At 39.0% G+C, this 22,415-nt stretch overlaps 1 protein-coding gene across 3 annotated transcripts in view; it reads right to left on the reverse strand.

Annotated features, from left to right (window-relative positions):
* The window catches only part of jak2b (Janus kinase 2b), a 48,030-nt gene that overhangs the window by 4,514 nt on the left and 21,101 nt on the right, over nucleotides 1-22,415 (reverse strand). For all 3 annotated transcript variants that reach the window (XM_034170959.1, XM_034170960.1, XM_034170961.1), the window contains 15 exons: nucleotides 17,165-17,284; nucleotides 16,728-16,885; nucleotides 16,357-16,468; nucleotides 14,214-14,400; nucleotides 12,962-13,083; nucleotides 12,536-12,670; nucleotides 12,302-12,389; nucleotides 9,144-9,271; nucleotides 8,774-8,912; nucleotides 8,324-8,475; nucleotides 3,372-3,522; nucleotides 3,067-3,197; nucleotides 2,016-2,205; nucleotides 1,295-1,419; nucleotides 616-788 (listed from right to left, as the gene is read on the reverse strand). In XM_034170959.1, the coding sequence (XP_034026850.1) occupies nucleotides 616-788; nucleotides 1,295-1,419; nucleotides 2,016-2,205; nucleotides 3,067-3,197; nucleotides 3,372-3,522; nucleotides 8,324-8,475; nucleotides 8,774-8,912; nucleotides 9,144-9,271; nucleotides 12,302-12,389; nucleotides 12,536-12,670; nucleotides 12,962-13,083; nucleotides 14,214-14,400; nucleotides 16,357-16,468; nucleotides 16,728-16,885; nucleotides 17,165-17,284 (2,111 nt within the window). The remainder of the gene's footprint in view (nucleotides 1-615; nucleotides 789-1,294; nucleotides 1,420-2,015; nucleotides 2,206-3,066; nucleotides 3,198-3,371; nucleotides 3,523-8,323; nucleotides 8,476-8,773; nucleotides 8,913-9,143; nucleotides 9,272-12,301; nucleotides 12,390-12,535; nucleotides 12,671-12,961; nucleotides 13,084-14,213; nucleotides 14,401-16,356; nucleotides 16,469-16,727; nucleotides 16,886-17,164; nucleotides 17,285-22,415) is intronic.

The raw sequence follows: 22,415 nt of genomic DNA on the forward strand, positions 1-22,415 counted from the left end.
AATTCATTCATCAATTCATTTTCTGCTGCTTATCCAGGTCACAGTGGCAGTAGACCAAACAGCCCCATTTCAATATTTCAATTTATTTTCATTTATATAGCACCAAATCACAACAAAGTTGCCACAAGTAAGGTCTAACCTTACCAACCCACACTTCCCCACTGTGTAGTGTTTCACTGAATTTGATGAGCCAGTTTATGAGGAGTAGTGAGTCAATACCATATGATGCAACAGTTAAACACAAAAACCCAGTTATCTCCCTTAGAAGACACTGGAACAGAATTATTTCACTTCATGCACACCTTCACATGGTGTGTTATTATTGTGTGAACTTTGATTGAAATGCAACTGGCAGAGGAGGAGTTGCACCTACAAGTCTCATGGACAGATGAATGAAAATGTTGTTTGTAGTGCTTAAAACACTGTTTGATACAAAAGGTAATGAAACTTAGACTTTCTATTTGATATTTTCACACAGTAAGTAAAAGGAAGTTTAAAAATGTTGCACATTGCCATTTCCTAAATAGTCAAAATCATGCTTTAATTCATGGGTCAAGCACTCTGTATGGCTGAAATGTGATGATTATGATTCTGTGGAGGTGTGAGAAGTCTGACCAGAATATGGGGCTCTCTCCAGGCTCTTTGACCATGTAGTACTCTTTGTCCTGAGGTAGAACTTTGGTGAGGCCAAAATCACCAATCTTCACCTTCAGTTCACTCTCCACAAGGATATTTCGCGTTGCCAGATCTCTGTGGATATACCGCTTACTGGACAGATATTCCATACCCTGTTCAACACGCAACAAAAAGATTAATTTCAGTCAGTTTTTTAGACAAACTACATACGCGACCAACCACAGCTTTCTGTAATTATCAGTAATTTATCCAGCATCAACCACCAATCGACCATCGATGACTGATGAAGCAACTTGGTTTTGCCTATGTGATATCTCATAGACATGCCTGCCACCTGCTGGATAGATAGAACAGTGTTTGAAATCAACATGTTCTTTTAATCTGGGAAAAACTACATGATACCAGATGGCTGGGATGGACTAACTCACTTACCCAATCATCTACATTTTTTGCTGTCCAAGAACTCTGCTGTTATCAGCACACAGAATTAAAGACATTAACATGATAAGTGTCTGGAAGGCTGTGCAACTTTACCCATGTAAATGATTCACAAATGTGTGTGTGTGGTCACATTAATGTTAACAGTTGCAAATGATACAAATCTGCCCACTTTTTAAACATAAAAAAAAGTGTGAAAAATCTGGAGAGGCTGCAGCACCTTGCAGATCTGAGAGGTGTAATGCACCAGCTTCTTGTGGTCAATCCTTTCCTTATATTTTATGAGGTAATCTCGCAGACTTCCAAAGGGCAAATATTCCATAATAAGATGCAGGTTATGTCGTCCTGAAAGGAACCAAACAACCAATATCAGCATGTGAAAGTCCAGACGAATCTGAGTCTGAATAAAATTCCAAGAGCCAAGTAACTATTACTTTGAGATTTCTAAAAACAAATTTTCAGCCAAGGCCAAAATATGGGCACTGGATATTGTGAAGACTTGGCGTCCGTCAGTCTGTACTCAACATAAGTGTAGTCCTATTACTGCCAGGGTCGTCAAATTCACAGGGAGCATTCTTGGGACACAGACCTTTGACCAGTTCAAAGATGGCTAACCATGACCTATTTTAAGAAGTCAAAAGGTCACATTCTGTTTCCTATTTTTATTCTCATATGGTATTTTAGCATTACGTTACATTTCCACAGTGATGTTGATGGTCAAGTCAAATATTAATACAATACCAATATTATCATTGTGTGATCCAGCTGTGTATAAGCTTAGAACGTGCAATCTGACAGGTTTTGATTTCTTTTAAAAACATTTAACCACTTATGTGATGCATTTACACTCAGTCTCACATTCATCTGTTCAAATATACTGTAGTTTGATGTAGCTGGTTACAGTTAACAGTCAGAGCATTGATTTAAACTGTCATCTGTACCTGCACTGTAGCACACTCCTTTGTACTTGACAATATTCTCATGCTGGAGAGATTTTAGGATCTCGATCTCTCGCTCAAAGTCGCGCATGTGCTCAGCAGTGCTGTGCTGGAGTTTCTTCACAGCCACAACCTCCCCGGTGTTGTCCTGAAGCGGATCATATCGACACATCTCCACACTGCCAAAGTTTCCCTAATGGACAACATCAACTTGAATGAGGAATCTTGTTTTTGTTTTTAAACCATTGGGACAAGTGGGACCTAACTGGTACCACCTGAGGGAACTAAACAACACTTACAACCCAGCCTCAATATAACACGGCAAACAAATATGTACGACAACCTTCCAAGAGTGTTAGCTACACAGGTGAATATTTAAAAATGCTCTTCTCACATTGAAAAGTATATGAAATTATTTGTTTGATCAGAGAGACTACAAAAAGGTATAGTTTGGAATATTTATGAATGAATGTTATGAAGTTATGGGGTAAAAACAGCAAAAATTGCAAGAAACTCTGTACAGGGGTCAAAAGATAAAGTTGCTCCAATTTTGGTAAAAAGTGATGCAAATTATTGGGTGAGCTAACAGGATTAATAAATGGAATAGTTTTGATTGTGCTGAATGCTTGGTCTCCAAAGTAATGGTCAAACAATGTCACCATCCATTTGATTTGGTGACATGTTGCCCCGTAATGTGATAATGAAATACAACAGATGGCAACAAACTGCTCCTTTTTAAAATCACATTAGCTCAACCAATAATTTGCACCACTTTTTTGGCCAAAATTGGAACAGCTTTAATGTTTGAACCGTGTACAAACTGAAAATGACCCTTGTGACCATTGTTGCTGACCATCAGGGGGCATCATGTATCAAGGTCTACTGTATATTGTACTCTGGTAAGACCTTGCATGAGTCTGAACTTGGGCTTAGTGACAGCGGTCAGGATCAAATAAACCCTTTTTAATTATTTAATTAATTATTATCTGGATTCACACTTTGAGAGAATGAAATAATATGACATGAGACTGTGACAACATTAGTCTGCATTCACCTTGCCCAACAGCTGTAAAAATATGAGGTGTCGCTCTTCAAACTGAGCTGGCTCCTGACTCTCAAAACCCGCCCAGCCAAAGTTCACTGTCCTATTGGGCAAGATGTCACTCTCCACGATCAACTCATAGTCTGGGAAAACAGCCAAAAATCATTAATCTGACAGGAGTTTATCTCCTCTGCGCTGATAAGCTTTAAGACCAACATCACAAAATGCATGCTAGAAAAAGTGTGAATGGACAGACCAAATGAACCCTACATGCTTGAATCTCTCACCAGTAAAGCCGGCGTGCAGAACACACTGACCTGGTGTAAAGAGGCTGTGCAGGTCTCTGATGATGGCACAAAATATGGGTCTGAATGTTGGTTCATATTCCATACAGCTGGTAATCAGATTAGCCAGCTCAGTCCACTTTGGCGCAGGAAGCTGATGATGGTCCTCATAAAACAGCCTTTTCTGTGATACAGAAACAGAATAGTTATTTATAGAATTACAGATGATAACATTTTAAATATACGGCCCCCTCAGCTGCAACAAGCATACTGCTACCAATGACTGTTTATAATAACAGTCATGTAACTGGATGTGTATACAGTAAAACTTGCATATAATGGATTTAAGTGGACCAGCGAATTTTGTCCATTAAAATCAAAACCTGCTATATGTATGAAACGGACAAAATCTGCTATACAGTAGTGTTCAGAATAATAGTAGTGCTATGTGACTAAAAAGATTAATCCAGGTTTTGAGTATATTTCTTATTGTTACATGGGAAACAAGGTACCAATAGATTCAGTAGATTCTCACAAATCCAACAAGACCAAGCATTCATGATATGCACACTTAAGGCTATGAAATTGGGCTATTATTAAAAAAGTAAAGGGGGTGTTCACAATAATAGTAGCATCTGCTGTTGACGCTACAAACTCAAAACTATTATGTTCAAACTGCTTTTTTAGCAATCCTGTGAATCACTCAACTAGTATTTAGTTGTATAACCACAGTTGTTCATGATTTCTTCACATCTGCGAGGCTTTCATTTTGTTGGTTTGGAACCAAGATTTTGCTTGTTTACTAGTGTGCTTGAGGTCATCGTCTTGTTGAAACACCCATTTCAAGGGCATGTCCTCTTCAGCATAAGGCAACATGACCTCTTCAAGTATTTTGACATATCCAAACTGATCCATGATACCTGGTATGCGATATATAGGCCCAACACCATAGTAGGAGAAACATGCCCATATCATGATGCTTGCACCACCATGCTTCACTGTCTTCACTGTGAACTGTGGCTTGAATTCAGAGTTTGGGGGTTGTCTCACAAACTGTCTGCGGCCCTTGGACCCAAAAATAACAATTTTACTCTCATCAGTCCACAAAATATTCCTCCATTTCTCTTTAGGCCAGTTGATGTGTTCTTTGGCAAATTGTAACCTCTTCTGTACGTCTTTTATTTAACAGAGGGCCGTTGCGAGGGATTCTTGCAAATAAATTAGCTTCACACAGGCGTCTTCTAACTGTCACAGCACTTACAGGTAACTCCAGACTGTCTTTGATCATCCTGGAGCTGATCAATGGGTGAGCCTTTGCCATTCTGGTTATTCTTCTATCCATTTTGATGGTTGTTTTCCGTTTTCTTCCACGCGTCTCTGGTTTTTTGTCCATTTTAAAGCATTGGAGATCATTGTAGATGAACAGTCTATAATTTTTTGCACCTGCATATAAGTTTTCCCTTCTCCAATCAACTTTTTAATCAAACTACGCTGTTCTTCTGAACAATGTCTTAAACATCCCATTTTCCTCAGGCTTTCAAAGAGAAAAGCATGTTCAACAGGTGCTGGCTTCATCCTTAAATAAGGGACACCTCATTCACACCTGTTTGTTCCACAAAATTGACGAAGTCACTGAATGAATGCCACACTACTATTATTGTGAACACCCCCTTTTCTACTTTTTTTTTTTTTTACTAATAGCCCAATTTCATAGCCTTAAGAGTGTGCATATCATGAATGCTTGGTCTTGTTGGATTTGTGAGAATCTACTGAATCTACTGGTACCTTGTTTACCATGTAACAGTAAGAAATATACTCAAAACCTGGATTAATCTTTAGTCACATAGCACTACTATTATTCTGAACACTACTGTAAATGCAGTCCATTTACCACTGGGATGACTATGTCAGATGAGCAGTAATTTAGACAGAGTACGATGAGGAGTATCACCGGGTGATTTCACTGATTAACATCACTTTGAGCAGATGGAATAAGTTAATCAGTGAAATCAACCCGGTGGAGTGTATGGTTGCAAAGGTGAGGGTTGCACCCTCTCGGCCCTTTCTGGAATGAGTTTGAGACTTCTGTCTTAAATCATTCTAAAGTCAGTTTAAAGCATAAACGAGGCAATAATCAGTGAATCGCTGCTGACGCTCCAAAATGACATATGCGCAGTAAAGGCAGGGCGGACCATTCGGTCGGCAACACCGGGTCAAAACCTCGTCTGAAAAAATTAACGCCTGCCTTAAATAAGCACCGGGCATTATGTGCATTAAAAGGATTACATTTGTTCAAGTCACTCTTTTTTCTAAGTTAGCTGCGGAGTGGTACCTTAAAATCCTAAAGCCTGATTTATGCTTCTTCAGCTCCGTAACTCCATGGCCACGCAATGACACCAACGTTTGTGTGACCCTTTTCAAGTTCTTCGTCGCATTGGTGGGTGTCTTAATGCAATTTATCGCAGGAGCTTTTTCTGAACCAATTTGTCCCTCAAGAAGCTCCACTTCTTTATACAACCATCAACCTACAAACCAACATTATGGCACAGCATTACGTGCATTTTCCCCTCCATGAATTGCCGGTGATTTGAGCATCTTTTTCCGACTCACTGTTGGCAAACATCCCTCTATTTGATCCATGATCGAAATAGAAATCGGCAGGTGCACTGCAAAAACAAAAAAACAAAAAAACAAAACTTAAAATATGATGGGAGAGGAAGGAGTGACCAATCACAGCCCTTGCGGTCTCCGTTGTTTCGACTGGGCCATGCAGAGGGCTCAGATCTAAAGTGGTTGTCTTTGGTTCACCATGTCCAGGGATATGTGTGAAATGTAAAATATTATAGTGCTAGCAGCAAGCAGCATTTTGTTAATAATCACAGACCTTGAATAAAGACCTGTCTCGTTTAGTCGCCGGGTCTGAGCACGGTTTATATAAAAAAAATAAAAATAAAAAAAAAACAAATCCTGGACTTTTAATCCAAGGAAACACGGTGCCCAATTTCCTCAAATTGGCTCGTGTCAGTGGTGAACTTAATTTCATACCTCTGTTGCGAATGGGCACGCCTAGACTGCTCTGTCCGGCTAATGCGAGGGGTTTTAAATGGAAATACATTGCAATCAGACAGGACATTCTGTCTGATGTGAGCGAAAATCTGTTATACAAAATCTACTATGGTGTTTATTACATGGAAAAGCATAGAATATATTGGGACTTTTGCTATTATCTGGTGAGTGCGAATATCCGGTTTATACAATGATGGTTTAGGCGAGTTTTACTGTATATCATTTATCTGATTGGGCATCTTGATAACCCTGATAGTTCAAAAGTGACTGTTCAAACAACAGTTTGTCTTGTAGGCTTCTGCCTTAGTGTATCCTCTTCCTAATTGGACATTGTGGCTGTTTATCGCAATTTCTTGAAATAATCTCAATTTATTATGACCATAAATCACTTTTTGTGTATGGAAGTAATTTTATTCCCATTTGAGCCGTCTTCCCAATTTTTCCCCATCAGTATGCAGGCTTGCCTTTTTTTCCTATATCAAGGAATTCATGTGATGTTATTTCTCTTGTAACAATTCTGGCAAAGTGAAACCAATAAGTATGATGTTTCTATGTGTTTTAAGTTATCAGACTAATGATTATCATGTGACTGTGTCATGATAAACTAAATTGTAGCCGACCTACACTCATGCCTGACCATAGACTCCATTCTGGCTTCATAACCAGTGTTTCCCCTAAGACTGTCTTGTTGGGTTGGTGGTCAGTTCCAGAAGGTCCAGCAAGTCTTCCTAGGCTGTGTTGGCTTTTGTCTTTTTTCCAGTTTGAATTGGTCCCTTCATCAAAATTTTAGGCCTGTGCAATGGTAGGAAAAATACGAACGCTAAACTCTTGATCAACCTTCCAAAGTAACCACACATCGCAATTTTTAAAATATGCACACATATTTAGCACAGTTTACTAAAGTTTAAGACAAATCCAAATCTTGAAAAGAAACACTTCTGGTTCACACACAGTTTTCAAATTTGCAAAGAAAATTTAACCCCTTCTGGATAGACAAATCTGGCCAATTTCATAAAGCAGATTCCTGCAGATTGCTTTTTTTTTTTTTTTTTTTTGGACGTCCTCTGGATGCTGTAGCAGAGTGACAGGGCAGCAGTGATGATGCAGGTACTGTCTTCTTGTGGTATAGTTACACATGATCATGTTTTTATTCTATCAGGCTGCTTCAGATAAGTGACAGATATGGGATGTTGGTATGACAACTTCACTGTATATTTAAAATCTAAAGCTTACTTGTCTGGTACACACCGCCCAGAAGGTGATAGGAAGGGATGAAAACCAACCCCTTCAGTCGATATATGAGCAGTCTGTTCTCAAGCAAGCTCAGAGGATAATGACCAATTTATCACACATCCTCTACACAGAATATCAGCTCCTGCCCTCTGGAGTCCCACACTGCAAACTCAACATTTGTTCCTACTTCTAGAAAACGTTTCAACAATGCTGCTTGAGATTGTGTAACAGGTTCATGGTGTTTGCAATATGTGTTAGTTGGAAGGTGTAATTTCTTTTCTTTTTTTTTTTTTTTAAACCACAGGGTGCGTGCAGTATTTTTTTATGTGCAACAATGTATTGTTGTAGTTGATATTTCCTGACATGAAGCATTCATGCAACCTCCCAATGTGCTATTGTAATGAGTAAGCCAACTGTAATTTCTTTCTCATTTGAAAATTGCCATTCCATCACTACAATACATGTCAAGGTGATGTAACCCAATTATTTTTTATGTGAACCTCACCACAACTGTTTACTCATCAATTTCCAAAAGACTAGTCATCGAACAACAAACAAACCAGGAAATCGGAAGAGGTACTTGTTTCCAGACAAGAGAGAGGAATCATGAACCAAAATGAATATACTGTACATCTTGCCCAATATACAGTTTTCTTGCATTGTTTTGCTAACACCACCAGTCAGACCTTATTGTTGTTCAGTGCTGCTAACGGCTTCTCGCCGCCACTGCAGATCTCCCATAGTGTGACACCAAAGCTCCACTTGTCTCCAGCCAGGCTCAGGTTGGTAGGGTCTTCAATACACTCAGGAGCCACCCAAGGAATTCTTTCAATTAGGACTGGCCACAAACAAAAACAACAAATCCATCAATATTACACCTAAAATTAAAGGAAAAATGTTATTTGAGGATACACATTGACATTATGCATTTTCTGCACTTCAACTTGCACAAACAGCAAAAAACCAAAAACAAACAAAAAAAAAACCTACTCATGGATTGCCAAAGGACCAAATTATATTTTAAATGCAGACTAGTGTATCCTGGAAAGTAATTCAGTATTATTTAAGAAGGCACTTCTCAGTGCAAATGCAGCTGCCTCGTGTCCCCTGAAGAGTATTAACGACTGTTTTCTCACTCTCCTTGGGGAGGATCGATATGCTGATTCCCGGGTCGCTCAGTTTGATGAAGGGGGGATTCCCATTTCTCCGGTCCTCCTCTCGGATCAGAAGGACATTTTTAGCGCAGACATTCCCGTGTACAAGGTGCTTTTCCTCCTGCAGGTGCAGAGAGATCAATCAGCCTTTTCTCAATCCCCTCCAGCTTATTTTCTTTCTTTTGTTCTTTTTGTTAACAAGGTGCATAACATCTGTATGAAAACTATTCAATGTATCACATTTACTAGTGGCTGTAGATGCTGTGTGTGAGAGAGCACACTAAATCGTTTCAATACAATGTGAAAAGCTGGTCAATGCAACAGTGCTGCTCTGCTGTACATTAAGGCGTACCAGGAAGTGCATAGCCAAAGCTAGCTGCTTTGCCACCTCCAGTTTCCATGCGATGTTTATTATGCTCTTGTTCTTCTTCAAGTATGTGTCCAACGAGCCAAACTTCACATACTCCTGCACCATTATATCTGAAAGCATTTAAAAAACTTTTTTTGGATGTTGCAAATTACAACCAAATTCTTGAAAAAGATACTGGCTTAACAGTCCCTGACACAACACCATACATTACCCATATCCTTTTATTAACCAAAATGCACTTGCAGGAAGTTGGAAATTAGTTAATGATACTTTAAAAAAAATTGGTAAAACAATTTATTTTTACAACTGCATTGCTGTACAACCTCTATTAATGAGTATGTATTTTCAGACTCATTACTCATTGACAGCAGAGGGTGTAGGTTAGGAATGAGGGCATGATGGAAAACTGCACCTTGACTTAAATTAACGCATGAGGAAGAACACAACATTAGCTTTCAGTCGGTACTCAACTTTGTAGATGATACTGTGTTCAAATAACTGTTCCCTGTATCCAGAGTAAGTAAACATCAGGTGGATTCCCAATGATGTCATGGGGATCTCTAACAACAAAAACAAATATGGATGCTCTTTGTCAGGAATCCTGTGTGGCTAAAGGACAAAAAACATTTTCATTTTTGCCACAAAATATATGAAGCATTGATTACGTTGCTTCATATATATATAAAAAGTAAAGAGTAAAGTAGGTACTACTCTGGACTTGTCACTTTTATTCTAAAGGTCTTTTCTCAATCTATCCCCATCCAGACTCTTCCCCCTAAAGTTCTGCTGTCATTATGGCACTGTGTGATGCTAAACTGCTCAGAAAAACCTGATCACAGGACCAAACTTCAATTTATCATACAGATGGTTGGACTCATCTGTAGCAATATTGAAAGGATCAAACTGTCCCTATGAGAATTTTCACAGTCCTGGTAAGACACCATTGTTCTGCCCTGTTCTCCCTTTCCCCAGGAGGTCACAGTCTAGAAGAACTGTGACACACCGGCATTTGAAGATCATGGTTGCTTATGAAGGTGATCTTAAACACGGTTTGATAACGTAACCAGACTTGCAACACATGACTTGTGCAAAAACAACAGTAGCATAACTGCAGACACCAAGACAACTCTGAAGAGGTTTTGGCATCTGTGGATATGACTGTACACACTGGGGATAGGACAAGTTTTTAATACAGAAAAACATATCAAATCTAGACTGGAATTACCCATGTGCTTTCTGACAAACTAGAGCTGAAATTTCACTTTTTTTAAAAGAAAAGCCTCAAATATTTTGAATTCGGCATATGCAAAATAAGAAAGTGAAACAGTGACATGCATTGTGTAGTACGTAAGTGCAGTTCATGTGTTGTATTTTTTGGGACACATTACCTTAATTCTCCTACAAACAGTCATCACTATTGTTTAATCACAGCTTTGAAACTATTAACATTATTACACATCACATTATCATACTGACAACTTCATCACAGATAACTGAAGTATGTGCAAACTTTAAAGTGACCATAGGTGTGAATGAGCATGTGAATGTGTTTGGCTGACTATATGAAACCCTGCGATAGAGTGGCAGCCTCTCCGGAGAGTACCCTGCCTTGTGCCCAGTGCCCATGACCCTAAACTGGAATAAGTGGGTATAGAAAATGAATGTAGTATATGGTACATCTGGAAAGTATTCACACCACTTAACGCTTTCCACATTTTATGTTACAGGCTTATTCCAAAATGGAAGAACTTCATTTTTTTCCCCTCAAAATTCTACACACAAGACCCCTTTTTGAAAATGTATATATATATAAAAACAAACAAACAAACAACCCTAAGAAATGACATGTACATAGGTATTCACAGCCTTTGCTCTGAAGCTCAAAACTGGGCTCAGGTGCACCCTGTTTCCACTGATCATCTTTGAGATGTTTCTACACTGTAATTGGAGTCCACCTGGGGTAAATTCGGTTGATTGGACATGATTTGGAAAAACAAGCACCTGTCTACATATAAGGTCCCACAGTTGACAGTGCATGTCAGAGCACAAACCAAGCTTGAAGTCAAAGGAATTGTTTGTAGACCTCAGAGACAGGATTGTCTTCAGTTGGGGAGAAGGGCCTTAGTCAGGCCAATCGGGCCTGTATGGTAGAGTGGCCAGACGGAAGCCACTCCTTAGTAAAAAGCACATGGCAGACCACCTGGAGTTTGCCAAAAGGAAGCTGAAAGACTCTCAGACAATGAGAAACTAAATTCTCTGGTCTGATGAGACAAAGATTTTACTCTTTGGTGTGAATGCCAGGTGTCATGCTTTGAGGAAACCAGGCACCATCCCTACAGCGAAGCATGGTGGTGGCAGCATCATGCTGTGGGGATGTTTTCAGCGGCAGGAACTGGGAGACAAGTCAGGATGGAGGGAAAAATGAATGCAGCAATGTACAGAGACATCCTGGATGAAAACCTGCTCTAGAGTGTTCTTGACCTTAGACTGGTAGACTGTTCATCTTTCAGCAGGTCAATGACAAGGGCACAGCCAAGATATCAAAGGAGTGGCTTCAGGACAGCTTTGTGAATGTCCTTGAGTGGCCCAGCCAGAGCCCAGACCTGAATCTGATTGAACATCTCAGGAGAGATCCGAAAATGTCTGTGCATTGACGCTCCCCATCCAACCTGATGGAGTTTGAGAGGTGCTGCAAAAAGGAATGGACAGAACTGCCCAAAGATAGGTGCACCAAGCTTGTGGTATCATATATCATATTCAGGAAGGATTGAGGCTGTAATTGCTACCAAAGGTGTATCAACAACATACTGCGCAAAGGTTATGAATATTTAAGGATATGTGATTTCTTAGTTTTTTTTACTTTTAATACATTAACCCCCCCCCCCCCCAAAAAAAAAAAAAAAAAAAAAAAAACTTTCATATTGCCATTACAGAATGTTGTGAGCAGAATTATGAGGGGGAATTTTTTTTTAAACTCCATTTTAGAATAAGGCTGTAACTTTACAAAATGTGGGAAGAGTAAAGCGCTGTGAAAACTTTCTGGATGTACTGCATGTACAGTGAACAATCTGGTCTTAACATTTTCACTTGCTTGTCACCTTAACAACATGCGGTACCATGTGTATTTTTAAGGCTCTTACTTTCTTCTCCACAGACACATACGCCATAGTTGAGGACCAAGTGTTTATGGGACAACTGGCTCATCATGCTGGCTGCTTCAAAAAAAGACTACAGCATAATAAGCAAATTATCAAATAGTTTGAACAAAAAACTGCCATAATAAATAAATTATATCACAATTTTTTTTTGTGACAACTCAGTGCTCTAGCAGAATTATTATTATTTTAATTTTGACATTATCTAAATTTCCACACCTCAGAGTATTTCTTGTGGGCCTGGTCCAGGACCTTCATGACAACATCAGTTTGGTGTACAAGTCCATAATCTCTGAGCTCCTTGCGGAGTCCTTTGAAGATCTTGGTAAAGGTTCCTTGACCAAGACTCTCCATCTGAAAACAAGTATGTTATCGTAGATTAATTTTTAAAGATTACACATTAATAATTTCGAACAATGTAAAATAAAAGATTAATACTGCATGAGGTATCTATGGAATGTAAGTGTATGCATCTACACAGTTACATACACATATGCACGTCTACTGAAAGGGCTGTAGAGTATTTTTGGTGCCAACATCATATCACACATAAATGTAAATTAGAGTAGCCTGTGAAACACTGTTAGCATTATTGTACAGATTAAGAAATTAAGGTATATACTGTCCTGAATGTGCAGAGCTTACGAATTCCAGATCATCTTTCTTGATCTTGTGGAACACCATTTGACTGATGTGTCGATTCAGTAATGGAGATGGAGGCATGTTGGAGCCTTTATTGCTCCTGCACACAAGAAGGCACGACTTCTCTGTCGGTGGGAAGAAACAACAAATTTATATTGTTTTGCTTAAATATTTTTATATAAATACTTCAGAGGTAATTAATAAATAAGAATAGTTTTTCCAAAGATGAGTGATCAAAGAGAGAATTTTTATTCTCTGGTCAATTCGTGTATGATTTGCAAACCGCGGGATGGGATGGACTGGTGAAGAATTGAAAGCATGCTGTAAGCAAGTGTGGTCTGTGGATTTTGTCTGACTTCACTTTACCATATTTTCCAGACTGGACAAATAGCACAGTGCAAGTTTTGCATTTTTGCATCAGCACCCTTAGTTTAACAGTGGAGTGGAGCAGAGAAGGATTTTCTTTCAACAAAACATCAAATCTAGGCTTGCATCTCAGATGTACCTTCTGGCAAATTGTCACAAAATTTTCAAGTCTTCTTTTTAAGAAAAAATTCCTTTTTACCACTCCATCATGAAGCTGTATAACTGGTGATACAAAATGCAAAGCTTGAACTGTACACTATTTCTCCAATCACAGCCACAGAAGCCTGTAACTTCTGGGTTGTCTGGGTGTCTTTCCTCACTCTCCTCCTTCTTGCACAGTCACTCAGATTCTGAGAACTTCCTCCTGTTTCTATTTCTTAAAGGCTGATGCAAATTAAGTCCAAGACACATTCAGTGACTTGGAAATGTGCATGTATCCATCCCCTGACTTGTCTGAAGAAAACTGAAAATAAAACTGATTTACGCAAAGCATTCCATTACTTATGCAACCCATCATCTTAGCTTTGATATTTTTATTTAATTTATATCAAGTTTAAGGAGGATAATTTTAGAACATTTTAATATCGAGATGCTTGAATTACCTTTAGCATTTCAAATGGCATGAACATATTAAAATGTTAAAAAAAAAAAAAAAAATCAATGGGACTTGTACTTTGGTGTGGCATATGTTTTTGTCTATGATGCAGTTTTTTTTTTGGCAAATCATGCATCACATTCAGGTGCAAGTTATAGTTAGGAAAATACAATGTTTCCTACGGTAAAAAACATTAGTGAATTTTTCCAAGCAGGAATGACCAAAGGTAACAAAGGTTATGTTTACAAAATTTGCAGTCGTATCCAGAATAAATGTTGATTCTGTTAGATTTACCTTTGGATTTTGGCGGACAGCACTTGTTGAACTGGAAAATGACACCATCAGAGCGAACAGCTTCCTTCTGGTAACAGCTGAGCAGTTCCTGCAGGCTGCTAAATCTCCTTTTGGTGCCAGAGAGATTAAATTCTCCACTGGCAGACTTTGTTATCTGGCAGTGTTTATGTTCAACAGCATTATACACCTAGAATACAAGTGGACGGAAGATGATGGAAAATTAATAATCTGTAAAATTCAGTAAAGGAATTAGTGCCGTTATGATACCAATTCTGGTATTGATATCTGATCTGGTAGGGGCTAAACTTGTCCAAGCACCCGATTTTGAAGTTTCTGTACTGGTTGTTTGCATGATTTGTTGTTTTCTGTTATAGTGCAGCAGATAACATAATGTTTACAGAGGAACCATGCAAATGGTGATAGAAGCACCAAATCTGGCACAAATGAGACATTACTCTTAGAAAAAAGAAAAAAAAAAAAAAAAAAAAAACACAAATGGCCATTTGAATTTTCAGTAGGCAGCCAGGTAGGGGTCAACTGAAGAATTACACAGTGGTCAAAATGTGGTAAAAGTGGTAAAAGATGCTCCAATCATATTGAAAATTATACCACATCATTTGTATGACCACAAAGACTCCAAAAAGATATAGTTTGGACTATATGTTATGGAGTGGTGGGGTAAAAACAGCATGAATGGTGACAAGGGTCAATTTCTATTTGTACAGGGGTCAAAAGTTAAAGTTGCTTTTGGTACAAAAGTAATGCAAATTATTGATTGAGTTAATAGGGTTTTAAAAAGGAATATTTTGCACCATGGGTCATGTTTAGTTATCACGTGATGGGTTAAGATATAGAATAGAATCTTTATTGTCATTGTACACATGTACAACGAAATTTGTTCACTGCATTAACCCATCCTAATTACAGTTAGACACAATCCAACCACTAGGAGCAGTTGGCAGCCACAGTCTGGCACCCGGGGACCAACTCCAGATACAGAGCCTCTGCCTTGGTCAGGGGCACAGAAAGGAGCAGACCTAAATATGCATGTGTCACAATCCAATGGCAATCGACATTGTTTGACCTTTACTTTGCAGATCAAACATTCAACAGTCAAAACTAAACACAGTCAAAACTATTCCATTTATTAATCCTATTAGCTCTACCAATAATTTGTGCCACATTTTACCAAAATTGGAGCAGCTTTAATTTTCGACCCCTGTACAAACTGAAATTTACCTTTGTCACCATTTTTGCTGTTTTTACTCCATAACATTCAGTCACAGACAGTCCAAACGCTACCCTTTTGGAATCTTTATGCTCAGACAAATAATTTGGTGTAGTTTTCAATTTGATAGGAGCATTTTAAAATTTTGACCCCAGTATAATTCTTTGTAATGGTGGCTTAATGGTTAGCACTCTTGCCTCACAGCAAGAAGATCATGGGTCCAATTCCCAACTGTGGCATTTCTGTGTGGAGTTTGCATGTTCTCCCCATGTTTGTGTGGGTTCTCTCTGGGTGCTCCAGCTTCGTTCCACATCCACAGACATTGCAGGTTAGGTAGATTGGAAATACTTTAAAATTGTCCGCAGGTGTGTGTGCAGGTGTGAATGTGTTTATTTGTTTCTCTGTGGCTCTGCGACAGACTGGCGTCCTGTCCAGGGTGTAACCCGCCTTACGCTCTTTGACTACTGGGATTGGTTCCAGCCCCCCCGAGACCCTTAACTGGAATAAGCAGTTGAAGATAAGTGATGAGTGAGTGTAATTCTTCAATTGACCCCTACCTGGCTGTCTATTGAAAATTCAAATGGACAATCGTTTTCTTTTCAAAAGAGTAATGTCTAAGGAGTATTCGTCCCAAATCTATCACCATTTGCAGGATTGTTTCAGTTATCTGCTGCACAATTAGACATGCAACTGTGCTACACAGCTTGCTTCATCACTACAGTTAATGGTCATCTGCCTTGGCTGGGGAGGAACCTGCAATGAACTAGTGTTCCATCCAGGGGCAGTTGTAAAATTCATGCTACAGAAACCAAAAATATACCCCCCCCCCCGGACCCTTAATTGGAGCAATCGAGTATAGAAATTGGACAGACGGATGGATAATGTCATTTTCAGGTTCATGTTTGTATCACATACCTCAACAGGGAAGGTCAAAAAATACTTGTTAAAATCCTTAGGACTACATCGCAAAATGTACAACCCTGGTTTGTTTCCACACTTCTCAAGTCGGTTGATGGCGAACTCCATACTGAAACAACAAGTATTATGCAGAACAAAATGAGTCATCAGCGTCAAAGCAAGGGTTTTTCCTCTCTGCATGTTAATGTTAATTTTGCATAAAAATGTTTTTTACAGCTATGTCAGAGGATAAACAACAATTATCCATGGGTCCATTAAAAGCTCGACACAGCTCTTTTGCAATCACAACAGACAAAAAAGATTAATTCCTATACTTGATCATCTACACAAACAGTGCATGTGGTCAATAAACGCCGTGATTTACTTACGATATCGGGCCATGGCAATGAGAAGCATTGGCCTCCACAAGTCTTGGCGGTGCCACTTCTTTGCAAAGGTAGTGGAGCGCATCTGCGGTCAGGCGATAATATCCATCAATGAGGGACACGAAAGAGAGCGCATCAGGTAGATTGGGGAACTCCAGTTCCTGAAAGATTTAAAAAATTGCATCACATTTTCTCCCTCAATTTCTTTAATGACAATTCATTCATGACAAAATCCACCATCTCCATCCATTTCCAAACTGCACGCGTAACATCACATCATACTGTATGTATGTTTTTACATAAAATAAGAGGAAGAGAAGCAAATGCTTTAAAATCTGCCCTTGTGGCACTTAGTAAGCATTCACTTTATCTTACTGAAACAGGCTGGCAAATTTTGTAATACAGAGAGGCTCAACAGGGGAAAAGAAAAAAAAAATTACCACAATTTTCCCATCTTTCTTGTTAATGCTGACAACTCGGCTCTCTGCGACACCTTCCTTGCTGGCCTGTTTGATGCTGATATCCGTGACATCAACAAAGTCGCACAAGGTCTGCAGCTCCTGGTTAAACAGCATCATTAAAAGGAAAATAATGTTTTAAATTTGTTAAAATGATCAAATTACCAAACTCAGTGCAGCGCAACAAATGGAAATAGCTTTTCTGCAAAGTGATCAAAACATATGTGACCAGAGTTTGACCCTGAGAAGTTCATCATGTGCTATCATTCAGTTTTTTTTTTTTTAAACACTATCGGGCAAATAACCAGATAGCTAAAAAGTGAACTATTATCCAACCTGACATGAGGTTGGAGGTTAAGTGTCTGAACTCCAGCAAGCATGGTGACAAACATATCAACATCTTTGTCAATTGGTCCAAGTTCAAATTGTGAATGCATATAGAATTTGGACAGTTTAAGGCCAAGCCCATGGCAAATCTCAGACAGAAAATAAAAGCAGACAGTGAAAATCGTCAGATTAAGAACAACTGATGTGTTTCTCTCTAGCATCTTCCGCAGAAAAACTAAACTGTAAATTTATGTTTCATTTGATTTTAATTTACCATAACATTTAAGAATGTTTCTAAAACACTCAGCCCATTTATATTAGTATAAGACACAGTACAACCCTATTTGCAAAACCACTTCATGTAATTTTGCAAAATCTAATTCATATGTGTTGAATGTGACATTCTATGCTAGCATTTGAACGGGGGCTTCAAACCAGAATTTTTTCTGGTTTGAAGTGATGATTAATTCTGTGTAGAACTGGTAATTTTATGTTTTAGGTTGCACTTTAAAATTATCGTTATTGAAGTAGTTAAAATGAAATGAGATGCCAGCTATTCACATTTCACGGAACACTGTGTGATAAACCAATATCTTCTGACAGGTATAAAAATGCGTATTGATATAGACTATATTTTCCTCTATAGTCTATCTCCAATGCTGCAGTTAACAAGCTATCCTATACACATTGTTTAGCCTAACTGGAGCGAACAAACCTCTTCCAACATTATGGGTTCCTTACACAGGACGAAGTCCTTTGAGAATTCGCTGGGCTTCCAAAAAACTTGCCAGAATGCACAAGGGATGCAAAAACGCCTTTCTGTGTAAGTGCTTCAATGACTCTTGTGCATTGTTTTAATGCTCTAGAGAGCAAATTTCTTGGCAATCTATGCATTCACCGAGCATCCTCCATACACTCATGGAGTCCTGTGCATACACAGAGTTTCCTTTGTGCTTCCTCTGTGCCACATTTCAGTGATCAATGGTGTTCTTTGAGCATCTATTCAACAGTGTTTCTGCCTCCTAGTAGACCCCCAAGCATTTTTTTTGGGTGACGCTCACTGTTTTCCTTGATGTCGAAGAAAAAACAACCTCCATCTTAATGTTATACTCTGCTGACTCATAAGACATGAGCCTCTGGCTGTGTTGCTGTCCAAGGTGCTGAAAAAGTAGAGCGAAAATGTCTGCTGTGGGTCTGTGATGCATTATAACGCTGCCCGCCAGCACTTATCACCACAAAGGTCACTCACATCTTGTCTCTTTAAAAAACAAAAAGAAAAAAACAAAAAAACATGCCAATGGCGCAAAATGACATGTTGCGCATTTACATATTTTGGCCGTTGGCAAATAAATTTATTAGTCTCCCGTGGAGTTGGAGCAGGACTAACCCTATTCCAGAGGGTGCTGTTCCTTCCCGTTTCATCCCGAATAGCAAACCGGGGTGCGTTTTGAAGAAGCACAGCATCTTCTTGAGAATTTTTCCAGTTTATAGACATATATGCTGGAGTTCAGTCGAGTTTGCTGTGCGCCAGGAGATCAAACAACTCTGTTGCACTTCCTCACAGAGATATATGTCTTTTTCTTCAAGACATGGAGCTGCATCGATCCCTTTTCCACTTGTGCTGAACTGACACCGGCGCGTTGACCAATCAGAAGCCCAGAATGAACCATTGGACAGCCGCAGGAAAAGTAGAAAACAAGCACTACACAAAATGGCAAACAAACATGCAGGCAGTGGGAAAGTTCTCCACCTGATCTTTGCTCAACATTGTAAACATGTACAAAATATTCTCAGGAATTCGCTGCACATATGACAAGGAGCTCATTTTGCAATTTAAAACAGTGTTTTATAATGAGTTTTATTCCTAAAAACTATGGCAAACAGCCCTGATCATTGTGCGTTCATTCAGCGTCCATTGGCTGACTACGGTGACCTCTGTGCCTTCTTTGTACATCCTTCTGTGTCCCTTCTGCATTTGTTTCAAACATGCTCAAAAATTCACAGTGATCATGGCATCTGGTGTGATTACACTTGGCTTTCCTTGTACGTCCTAGGTGTGCGCTGTGCATTCCTTCAGCGTTCTGTGGCATCCTTACCAATTTTATGGTCGCACAAGGGATGCAGGAGGGACTTCATCTCTGTGTAAGGGGGAATTTTATATGTTAGCCTGCCCAAATATTTACAACCCCAATTCCAATGAAGTTGGGACGCTGTGTAAAATGTAAATAAAAACAGAATGATTTGCAAATCCTCTTCAACCTATATTCAATTGAATACACCACAAAGATATTTAATGTTCAAACTGATAAACTTTTTTGGATGGATGCCTGCAACACATTTCAAAAAAGCTGGGACAGTGGTATGTTTTCCACTGTGTTACATCACCTTTCCTTCTAACAACACTCAATAAGCATTTGGGAACTGAGGACACTAATTGTTGAAGCTTTGTAGGTGGAATTCTTTCTCATTCTTGCTTGATGTACGACTTCAGTTGTTCAACAGTCCGGGGTCTCCGTTGTCATATTTTGCACTTCATAATGCGCCACACATTTTGAATGGGCGACAGGTCTGGACTGCAGGGAGGCCAGTCTAGTACCTGCACTCTTTTACTACGAAGCCACGGTGTTGTAACATGTGCAGAATGTGGCTTGGCATTGTCTTGCTGAAATAAGCAGGGACGTCCCTGAAAAAGACGTTGTTTGGATGTACCTTTCAGCACTGATGGTGCCATCACAGATGTGTAAGTTGCCCATGTCATGGGCACTAACACACCTCCATACCATCACAGATGCTGGCTTTTGAACTTTGCGCTGGAAACAATCTGGATGGTCTTTTTCCTCTTTTGTCTAGAGGACACGACGTCCATGATTTCCAAAAACAATTTGAAATGTGGACTCAGACCACAGCACACTTTTCCACTTTGCATCTGTCCATTTCAAATGCGCTCGGGTCCAGAGAAGGCGGCGGCGTTTCTGGATGTTGATGTATGGCTTTCGCTTTGCATGGTAGAGTTTTAACTTGCACTTGTAGATGTAGCGATGAAATGTGTTAACTGACAATGGTTTTCTGAAGTGATCCTGAGCCCACGCGGTAAGATCCTTTACACAATGATGTCAGTTTTTAATGCAGTGCCGCCTGAGGGATCGAAGGTCACGGGCATTCAATGTTGGTTTTCGGCCTTGCTGCTTACATGTAGAAAATTCTCCAGATTCTCTTAATCTTCTGATTATCCTATGGACTATCGATGATGGAATTCATAAATTCCTTGCAACTGAACATTGAGAAACATTGTTCTTAAGCTGTTGGACTATTTTTTTTGCAGTTGTTCATAAAGTGGTGATGGAAAGGAGGAAAGGTGATGTAACACAGTGGTAAACAGACCACTGTCCCAGCTTTTTTGAAACATGTTGCAGGCATCCATTTCAAAATGAGCAAATATTTACAAAAACAAAAAAGTTTATCAGTTTGAACATTAAATATCTTGTCTGTGTGGTGTATTCAATTGAATATAGGTTGAAGAGGATTTGCAAATCATTGTATTCTGTTTTTAATTACATTTTACACAATGTCCCAACTTCATTGGAATTGGGGTTGTATGAGATTGATGTCCAAAACCAGAATTTAGAAAAAAGGTAAATAAAATATTTACCTACTCTAGGTGGAAAAGGGGAAACACACTACATTTTACTTAAATTTCTCTGACTTTCCAAGATGTGCTCGATGTTCACAAGAAGACAGGAAGTGAACTCAACACCAAATTACTGCAAGTAGAACATACTTTATTTTCTAATCAAAATCAAAAGGGGAAAAAGTTGCTAACAAGTTACCATTACTACAAATGAAGTTTGTGGTTTAATTTTTTGCCCGTTTTGTTTTCAGTAGTTGTATTGACGTAAAACTTTGAAATGAACACAAGATGTTTGTCACAAATTCTATGTCAGACTGCCGTCTCCAGAAAGGTACATATTGGAAATGTATTTTATGTAATTTCCAACATACCTTTTCCAAAAGAAATGCCTCTTCACTCAGGTAAATGCTTCAAGTGAATTATCTGTGATAATATGGATTAAAATCTATATTCAATACAAATTTTGTATGGTATGTGAGGACAGATACTGTAACTGCTTCTTGACAAGGGTAGGCAGTCCAAGAAATTTGTTTTCATTGTTCAAAGATCTGTGCAAAATGTAAGGACTTAGCAACTACCATAAAGTTGATTCAAAACATACAACTAAACACATAACTGATAATGACCAGTCAATATAATGTAAAAAAAGGTTAGTCAAGGTCCTTTCAAGATGACAAATAAATTAACTAATAAAAATCCACAACAAATTCAGTTTCAGGAATTTTCTTCTTTACTTCCTATACGTCACATCAAATTAGAAATACACCTGGCTGAAAATGGTGGATTAAACATTTTTTTTCAGAGACAAAGTAATGGTTTGTTACGATGGAATAAAAAAAAACAAAAACAAAAAACAGCCTAAACATGTCTGATAACAGAAGATCAGTCACACTGCAGTCCATTCTAGTCTATTCTTTGCATAATTGTGTTCCTTCAGTCACAGTGGACAGTTTCTGAGCCAGGACCGTCTGTTTAATGTCCTGCCACAGTATCTCCATGTGGTTCAAAACAGGACTATGACTAGGGAACTGCAAACCATTAAGCTTCCAGCCATTCAAAGGTAGAGTTGATCACCCTCATTTTAATAACTTGGTATAGGGCATGCAAATGATTAGAAGTAAGTAAGTCCCTTCGGCTGCTCCCTTGTTTGCACTTGGGGTCGGCACAGCAAATCCAAGGTGGATCTGCATGTTGAATTGGCACAAGTTTTACGCCGGATGCCCTTCCTGACGCAACTCCACATTACATGGAGAAATGTGGCATGCTCTCATAAAAGCA

Source organism: Thalassophryne amazonica, chromosome 5 (assembly GCF_902500255.1).
Source record: "Thalassophryne amazonica chromosome 5, fThaAma1.1, whole genome shotgun sequence".
In the NCBI taxonomy this organism is placed as follows: Eukaryota; Metazoa; Chordata; class Actinopteri; order Batrachoidiformes; family Batrachoididae; genus Thalassophryne; species Thalassophryne amazonica.